Source organism: Coffea arabica, chromosome 7c, assembly GCF_036785885.1.
Source record: "Coffea arabica cultivar ET-39 chromosome 7c, Coffea Arabica ET-39 HiFi, whole genome shotgun sequence".
Classification (NCBI taxonomy): Eukaryota; Viridiplantae; Streptophyta; class Magnoliopsida; order Gentianales; family Rubiaceae; genus Coffea; species Coffea arabica.
In genome coordinates, this window is record NC_092322.1 from 17,889,294 (window position 1) to 17,898,527 (window position 9,234).

Genomic DNA, 9,234 nt, shown 5'->3' on the forward strand with positions numbered 1-9,234 from the left:
TTTGAGTGAACTCCTAAAAAAGTATAGTGGTTTATAGTATAGTGAAGTTTTAAGCAAATTCTCAAAAAAGACACAATCTCTAAATGGACATCTTTTTCTAAGAACATTTTTCCTTTCAAAAAAATGGCATCTAAATGGAGCCATTAATAACACTTCATATCCCAAAAAAAAAAAAAAAAAACGCACACACACACACACACACATAGAGATACACAACTTATCCTCATCCACCGATTTCTATAAGAAAATGACAAAAAGAAAAAAAAAAAAAGACAAAATCATACTCTTAAACGTGGGACACTTAAGCCTCGTTTGAAATTATAGTGCTTTTAAAAATGCTTTTAAGACATTTGGAGAATATAATCACATAAAATTCGGAACGGAGTTTTTGGTGTTAAAATCATTTTTAGTAAAAGTTCAAATTTGGTACTTTTAGAGTAATTTTTGTGATTTAAAAAATAAAATATTAATTTAATCATTTTATTCTATATTATAAACTAAATAAAAAGATAAATATATTTAAAAATTTTAAAATCACACATTATTTAATACAATAAATACTTATTAAACTATGTTTCCAAATAATATATTTAAAAGCACTTAAAATACATAATAAATACTTTTATTAAAAACTCTATTGAAAAAGTGCTTTTCCACAATTAGTTACCACAACTCCAAACGAGTCCTTAATCTAAAATCAACTGCACTTAATTTTTTTGGCTTTTCCACAATACTACCACAGATCACATTTATGCTTCATAAACCCATGTACAATTTCCCCATGAAGGTAAACATGAAACACCTCCTGTAGAATTCGACATCTTTCTGATATTATAATTATTTCATACATTAACTCAACCGGCACAGTAATTTGAAAGAAACCCAAAAGAAGAGGTCAATGGTATCTAGAGTACATGACTTGAAGCTGCTATTTGCAGCTAGCCATTTCAACAGAGTGCACATACAAAAACTATTATACACCATTCTTTTGACAGCAAAACGTTACCGATTAATTTGTATTCTATACATTAATTTACCTTCTGTAGCCTGCAAAAAGTCCAAGAGCAAAAAGTTGGTGTATGTGTGTAAGGCTCGTGTATAAACATTTAATCAATGATAAGTAAATTGATATATAGCTCTATCAACTCAGACATCTCTATGTTTCCAACTTCCAGTATTTCTACCTAAAACTCCTGCATTCAACAATCCCAGTTTAGTAATTCCGCCGCAGCTCTTAATCACATTCAAGTACCTGGAATGTGTTGTGTATCCCTTTTGTTGATTGGGCTTCTTTCTGGAACTTCAGAGATATAAAGCTCACGCTCTTTATTCATGGTATTCTTTTGGGATGTTGTGAAGATCATAACCACTACCGAAGCTTGTGATGTCCTTTTTAGGACGGATATATACATGAAGAAAATCCATCATCTTGCAACATTCGGGGTATGCCGTCCATATTTAATTGATCTCTATTGGTATCCCTGAATCAATAAAGAAATCTTCAAATTTTGCAAGAGAACTTAACTGCTGACCAAGAGAAGCAATTGTTTTTTGGCACTCTGCAAATTTACTAGCTGCCAGTGCTAATTCCTTCTCCTGTGACAGACAAACAAGCATACACAGATCAACAAATTATTTGTAAGGCTTTTATACATGATACTGGGAAGGGTAAAATAAAAAAGGAAGTCTAGCAACAGAAACGTCTTTAGTGCCATTTGTCCCACTCATTGTAATTGTGTCATCTACAAATTACGTATTGGTGCGATTCCTCTTCAAGATCCCAAGGAAAGCCATCAGTAAAATTTCATTCATGTCAGATAAGTTTTGAAATAAGGGATACTTAAAGTAACATCCAAACCAAATTACATCTGTGGAGTTACCTAGAATGTTTTTCAATGGAAAGGACACAATTACTTGAAAGCTGAGGACCTCATGAATGCAACCCAAGAAACACACAAGCCTTTCTTAGAGTTAGGCCAAGTTAGCAAGTCACAATTGAATGGCTGAAGTGTAAGAAACTTTGAAATACTGAGAAAAATAGAAAGCCTTGCAAGCATCCTTGATAAAGCATTGTTTCATCTGTTAGCAACAAGATTTTAGACCATGTCTATCCTAAAACTTCATGTAGAATTTTATTTGATGCATCGATGTAATGTTTTTTCACCTTGATGAAGATGACAGATCTTACTGACAAAGCCTTAGCAACACTGTGCCTAATTAATAATAACATTTCAAATGATAATCAGAGTTGTCCTCAAGCAATCTTGAAAAATAACCACAAGAATGATTGATATTGCCAGGCTAGTTCAAAGCAATTTATGCCCTAAAAAATACTTAGAATGCTAAAAGAGCCCAAATAGTAGGACAAATATCAGTGGTCCAAATCCATGAGACATCATATATAAACCATATTGGCAAATTCAGAACCATCTTTTCCAAGTAGGCAATGCAAAATCTTGACATGATCTAAAATCCTCCAATTGTAGGATAATTGCCAATTCTTTCAGCTTTTCCAAGGGGAAGCCTTGGTACAATGGCAACAGTGCTCCATTTTAAGGTTGCAGATGAAGTACTAGCAACAGCTTGATGCAAGATGATAACGTTGCGGATGAAATACCAGTAACACTATCCTATTTAAGAAACATTGCCAGTAATCAGTAAAGACCATTGAAATTGTCCTCTAGGAATGGAAATTTCCAGGAATGAGTATTTCTAGGCTAATTCAATGCTTTCATGTCCAGGACATACTTAGATAGCTAAATCAGACCAAATAGCATGACAGGTATAGGTTGTCCGAACCCGTGTAGTCATCATGAACCATATTGACAAAATCAGAGTCACGCTATTGAAGTAGGTAATATGAAACCATGAGATGATCTAAAGAAATTCAAGCAGATGGCAGTGTAGTAGCTTATAACTTTGATTTTTCAACTTAGTACTTAATAAGTTTCGTGTTGCAAGTCCTCAAGACTGTGTTTAGTAACTTACCTGATTTATTTTGACCTCTCCAGTAGTTGCTGCTTTCCAAAGCTGAGATTTATATTTTAATTGTAAGATCTCAGCATTCAGTTTCTGACAATTTGCAAAAGCTTCATCTGACAGAGCACGTTCTTTCTGAATATCTTCTTCCAAATTACAGATGCTTGATCGCAGCATCTGAAGCTCAAGTTCCAAAGCTTTGACTCTTGACTCTGCAACTTCTTTCTTGATGTTTGTGGCTTCAAGTTCAGCCTCTCTCTTCTTGTTTGATTTATTTGCATTAGCTAGCTGAGCAGAAACCTCAGACAAATTGATCTCTGTTTCCTCCAAAAGTTTAGTTGATTTCATAAGTTTTTCACTGGTAGCCTTGACGTCCATCTCAGCAGCACTTTTTGCTTCATTTGCCATGCTTAACTCAGATTTGAGGTCTAGTATAGTAACTTCTGCTTTTGCTATCTCCTCCATGAATTTCTCAAGCTGTTTGTTGGTAGACTCAACTTCAGCCTCAACTGTTCTCCTACCTTCATTTGCCATAACTAGTTGAATTCTTAACTCTGTCAACTTTGTCTCTGTTTCCTCTAATTGATATCTTGATGCCTCAAGTTGATGTTGACACTCAGTTAGAGACATTTTTAATTGAACTTTCTCCTCTTCCATCTTCTCCAACTTTTCCTCCAGCTCCGCAGTTCGATTAATCATGGCTTCAAGTTCAGTTTTTAAAATGTTCACCCTATTGTCACTTCCAGAGTCAGGGCAGCTTTCCTCCTCTGCTTCTGGTAGAGCAGCAAGCCTCTCCATTTCAAGAAAATCATTCATGAGATGCAGCTCGTCAGAAGGGACCATGAAGTTTCTTCCAAGAGGTTTCTCATTCTTAAACTGATCTAGTTCTGATATTGAAATAGATGCACTCAAATCAGACAGGCCTGGCTCATAATCATTCAGCTCCAAACCACTCATTTTGCAGCTCTCATTGTCAACTGCTGATAGCCTCTCCCCACAATCTGATAGACTATCAGTGAAGGATGCTAAAGATCTGTGATCATTAACAGTTGCACCTTTGCGGTTCAGCATCTTTAACCTACGGCATTCTGCTTCAAGCCTAACTACCTTCTTGATGCTCTCCAGATGTTGCTTACTAGCTGTTTCAGCAGCATGGACGATGAGATCCCTCTCAGATGTCCTCAGTTTCAATTCCTTGTCTTTGGAAAGAAGCTCAAGTTTGAGAACTGCATTTTTGTTTTCTGCAGCTTCAAGTTTAATGCAAAGATCAGGAAACGTAGAGGTAACAGCCTCTGTTTCGGCATTTTGAAGTTTAGTCTGAAGGTTGACAAGCTGATTCTCAAGTTCAGCTTTTGCTGATTCCCATTCAACAATTTTATGCGCAACAGCCTCATTAATCTTCTGTTCTTGTTCTTCTTTTGCTTGTCGAAGCTGTCTCAAACACTCTTTTAGTGCGCTGTCAAGATTTCCAACCCGTTCTTCAAGCGCCAAGTTTTCTTGGGTTAGTGCCTCAGCACGTCTTTTTAGTACTAGTACTTCAGCTTCAGCGTTCTCCCATCCTAAAGGATTACAGGAAATAGGTTCAATTGTTGTTCATCAGGCTACAATCTAGGAATGGCTCTGACAGCATGCTTCAAACTAGATGGCAAATACTACAAAGTTACATCACAAGATGTCATGACTGGTTGAAATTTCATTTAACAGTTGCTCAACCATTATGTATAAAAGGTCACACCAAGTCCCTGATGCAGCAAAAGCTTTATCCAGAAACCGATCTGAAAACAAAAGTTCCAGAAACATCCAAACAAAATGCCTAGTACCACATTACCACATAATCAGATGCAATGGACAAAAGAATCAAACATCACCAAGCCTGTTGATATTTCCCATCACAATATATACTCAAGAAGATTGATACAATTTATTCTTAAGAGACTGAGAATCAGCCTAACTCAAAATAAGATGGTGCAACTATTTTCAGCTTGGTAAAATATAAAGTTCCAAGCAATACAGCAAGAAGTCAATAAATGTCCGTTGACCCATGGATGCTAATGTGATCTAAAATGTGAAGAGTTATAGAATTCAGAAGAGTAATTTATTACTCAGTATCACCATCAGTCATCTTTTTTATATAATGTGAATATTTGTTCCCTGTCTCGCTATCTGTCATCTTTTTACTATACTGTTTTTCGCCCATGGATGCTAACAGGATATAAAAAGCCAAGAGTTATAGAATTCAGAAGAATAATTTATTACTCAGTATCACCATCAGACATATTTTTATATAATGAAAATATTTGTTCCCTGTCTCGCTATCCTACATCATTTTACTACATTGGAACCGTATTAAGTACCACCATTTTCAGACCATCAACTGAGCTTATAAATGACGTCCAGAACCCACTGAAAGATAAGTAACTAGTTCAGGTTTAACGTAGAGTAGTAGCCATACCTGAGACAGCTTCCTCAGCCACTTTAGCATGCTGCTTCACCAAGTCCTCCTTTGCACGGAGGTTAACAAGAGCCTCTGAGAGTTTATCTGATAGAGCCTTCATGTTATCATGGAGTTCTTCAATGCTAGGAGTAGTAGCTTTAGATGTGACTTCTGGTGACTGAATATTATTATTCAAAAGTGCCTTTGAGGACAAAACTACATCTATCAGAAATCATAAAGAAAGGCCTTAAAAAATAACAGTCAGTCTAATTCTTTAAAAAAATATTTGTGTTTTGCTTTGTCCATCTGGGGGAGGAGCAACTTGATCAAATAAGGAATGAATGTTAAGAATTTTAGACCGCCTTTATATTCAATGAATCAAAATACTCTTGTGCCAGAGAGAAAAAGAAGAATGCATATATATGCATAAATAAAAGTGGATAACTAGAGCTACAGGAAATAAACTGCAAGGCACTAAGATGTTCTAAAGATTTCAATATTTGCATTAGTTTCAAGCAATAGAAAGGTAGCAGAAATGTAGGAGCTTAGTGTTAGCTTTTGCTACACTGTAAATAAAGAAACAAACTAGCAAACTACATATGAAGACTAAACTACCAAAACTGCACCAGTGCCATCTACAATGGTAAGTTTCATATGAGTCCAGACATATAACCCATGACTTTTATCTCATACTTCACTGCCAAGGAATATAGAATTCATTCCATTGCTAAACCTCTAACAAGCTTTGTACACAAACGTAGATCGTAGACTGGCTTCAACTAACACGGTCTTTCCCTGACCCACAAAAATGAATTACTCTTCATTTCTTCTATGAGCCAAATGAGTTTCGTTTTGGCAAGAGACCAATCGGAAATTATACAAATTTTGTTTATATTTCCTTTATTTAAAAGGTATTTCCATAAAATTTTAAAATATGAGTGTGACATGAATATTTGAAGGGTATAACTATTATGACCGGAGATAAATTTATTTTATCTTAATTGACTACAAACCATAGACAAATTCAAGAATTATAATATGACATCTAACGGAGAAAAGAAACTTCTAATCAGGGTACACACAACTTGTTTTGCATCCAAGAACCTGAAACCTCTCAGGTTCAATGAAAAGCATAATGTGGGATTGGAAACAATAGAATTGCCTCTATTTTCTAGTCTAACAAACTATTCACGACAATGGATGATTTGAGATAACAAAAAGATAAACTAGGGAAATGTCCTTATGCTTTAATTGGGCTAATTGTTTGTACTCTACAGTTGATGGAACTTTAGAGACAAGTAGCATAGCGTTTTGGTGGCAAAATTTTGAACATCATGATAAAAGGTGAGGGCAACCAATGTGGTTCAGTTCTGACATATATCCACACAAGGTGGTCCATAGAGATACAAAAAGCTACCACACATGCAACGAGATAGCCAGATACAGTATATTGACTCTGTCAGAGGCTGAGTAGAAAGTATTTTGTAATATAGTCATCAAACATGAGTTTGTGCAAAAGATTGGTTTAGAAATTTTCTCTTTGAGGATTTCATCGGTCCAAAATCTTGGAATTCCGATATAGATAAGCTAAACATCATGTAATCTTGATTCCACCTTTGCTATTGTCAGTAAATCATTTCTAGCTTGACATGCTACACTTTGTAAACCCAACTGAAGCAAGACTAATTCTAATGTCTAGCAATCAAATGCTCACATGTATTCCTCTGTCATTTATGCTCTTAAGTAACAAAATAACTTTCTAAACTGAGCATCAAGAAATGTCCAACAAGGGTAAAACCCCTTCAATTCTACCAAAAAAGCAGGGGCATATCCTATAAAAGAAACAGACACTAGCTATCATTTACATTAAACATCTCTATATCCCAACCCCATTGTACAGCCAATTTCCCCTGTTCCTCCTAACTCATCTCCGGCTAGATTTGACACACTGTCCATCAGAGAAAATTTACAAGAAAAATCAGCAGCCACTAGTTCTAAACTGGTAATTTTCTGATTTATATACAATTTTTTTTTCACAAACAAACTCTGATAAAAGCAAGCTTGTTCATGAAATGAGTCTTTAATTAAACTGTGCAATAAGGCATGGAAATTCAATTAAGTTGAAGTTCCACATTTGTTACCAAAACAAACACCCAGAATATATATATATATATATATTCGCTTAAAATCTGCAAATTTGACTGCAATGAGATGATAGACAATGGGTTTAGTTTAGAATGCCAAGTGAAGCAACCAACCTGATCATCAGAGAATCTTTCGGAATACGATGATATGGATCCAGAGCTGTCTGTTTCCCCAGTGGGACTCTTCTCTGATGATTTCCTCCTCCAAAGCCAACTTCTCCGGTCCATCCTCAATCAGTTCATCCACAATAGAACCTTAAACAAACACCAAAAATCTCAATTTCCGTAGCCCCCCTACAACCATCCAACATTTCCAGCTAAATGCTGGCAATTGATTTCAATCCATGACAAAAAAAAAAAAATTCAATTTCAAATCAATCAAGTTCCAGAATCCCAGTTCACTAATCTTGTCAATGAATCATAATCATCATCACAATCAGCGGGAAAATGAAAATCTACACCACCCCATAACTAACTGAAAATCAGAGAAAAGCCATGCTCTTCTATCCCTGCAAGCTTAAAGGTTGGTAAGGAGGAAAGTGAAAGAAGTTGAAAGAGGTTAAAAATGTTCAGAAACTTAGCTTAGAATTCACTCTCCAACTAACATTTTCAACACCACCCACCTTCCTTCTCCCCCCAAAATATAAAACAAAAACAAGAATCCAAATTTCAAAAATTTCTAACTGGAACCCATTTCAAATTGGCAACAGAAAATGCTAAAAACACAACTAATTTGATTGGTACCTTTCATTTGCCCTCATAATCCTCGAAGACATAGAGTGAGATAAAGACATAGAGTGAGAAAACAAGTGCAAAATTTTGCCCCTATATAAAGATTGTTTCTTGACTTTTGGTGTCAAAAAGATTTTGTCACTGTCGATTTTGTCATTTTCATTCCGATATAATCAGCAATAATCACTATCTAACCATTAAAGCCGTGACACCTAAATGATTAAAGTAATTCATCACAATAACTAGTCATTAAAACACACATGTTATGATAATTAATTACAATTAGTGATTACGACATACTCGACGTGTGTAAACAATTAAATAAAAAATATTATTATAACTTTTTTTGCTAATATTTTTTTAGTCAAAATTAAAGTGCGAGTGGACAAAAAGATTTGTGACTAATATTTTGTTCACATCTCAATAATATCTTTACATTAAATTTGATTTAATGTGAAATTTAAAAGCGTGTCACAAATAGTGAATTCAAGAAGTAACAATTGATTTTTTTTTTCTTCTTAATAGAATTGGACCATTTTATCTTCTTACTTACTCACGCTGAAAATAACAAGATACAAAATGACGTAGCGTTGCAAAGAAAGGATCTCGCGCTTTATGCTTTATATATCGTATGTATGAAAAATATATATTCAACATAAAATTGACGATTTTATCTCTAAAATATTCTTTTGTCGAAAACAGATATGTAAATTTTAACTCTTTGAAATTTGTTTTAGAAATAAAACTTATTCTCATAAGTTTGCTTTAATGAATAATTTAATTTTCAATAAATTGCAAACACATGGGTGCAACGGATCCAAAGAGGTAAAGCTCAAAATTGAATATGTGAAAAGTTGATAGCTAAGGAAAAAAAAAAATCATATGTGCACATAAAAAAAAAATGAAATGCACACATTTTATGTTTAGGGTTTTGGTTTTGGCTAA

At 34.6% G+C, this 9,234-nt stretch overlaps 1 protein-coding gene across 1 annotated transcript; it reads right to left on the reverse strand.

Moving 5' to 3' along the window:
- Positions 1–788: 788 nt before the first annotated feature.
- LOC140010802 (filament-like plant protein 3) lies at positions 789–8,888 on the reverse strand. Its single transcript, XM_072058354.1, has 5 exons — positions 8,302–8,888; positions 7,672–7,812; positions 5,432–5,615; positions 2,989–4,538; positions 789–1,596 (listed from the first exon to the last, which is right to left on the reverse strand). The coding sequence occupies exons 2-5, from the start codon at positions 7,783–7,785 to the stop codon at positions 1,459–1,461; spliced, it is 1,986 nt and encodes a 661-aa protein (XP_071914455.1). The 5' UTR covers positions 7,786–7,812; positions 8,302–8,888; the 3' UTR covers positions 789–1,458.
- Positions 8,889–9,234: the final 346 nt, after the last annotated feature.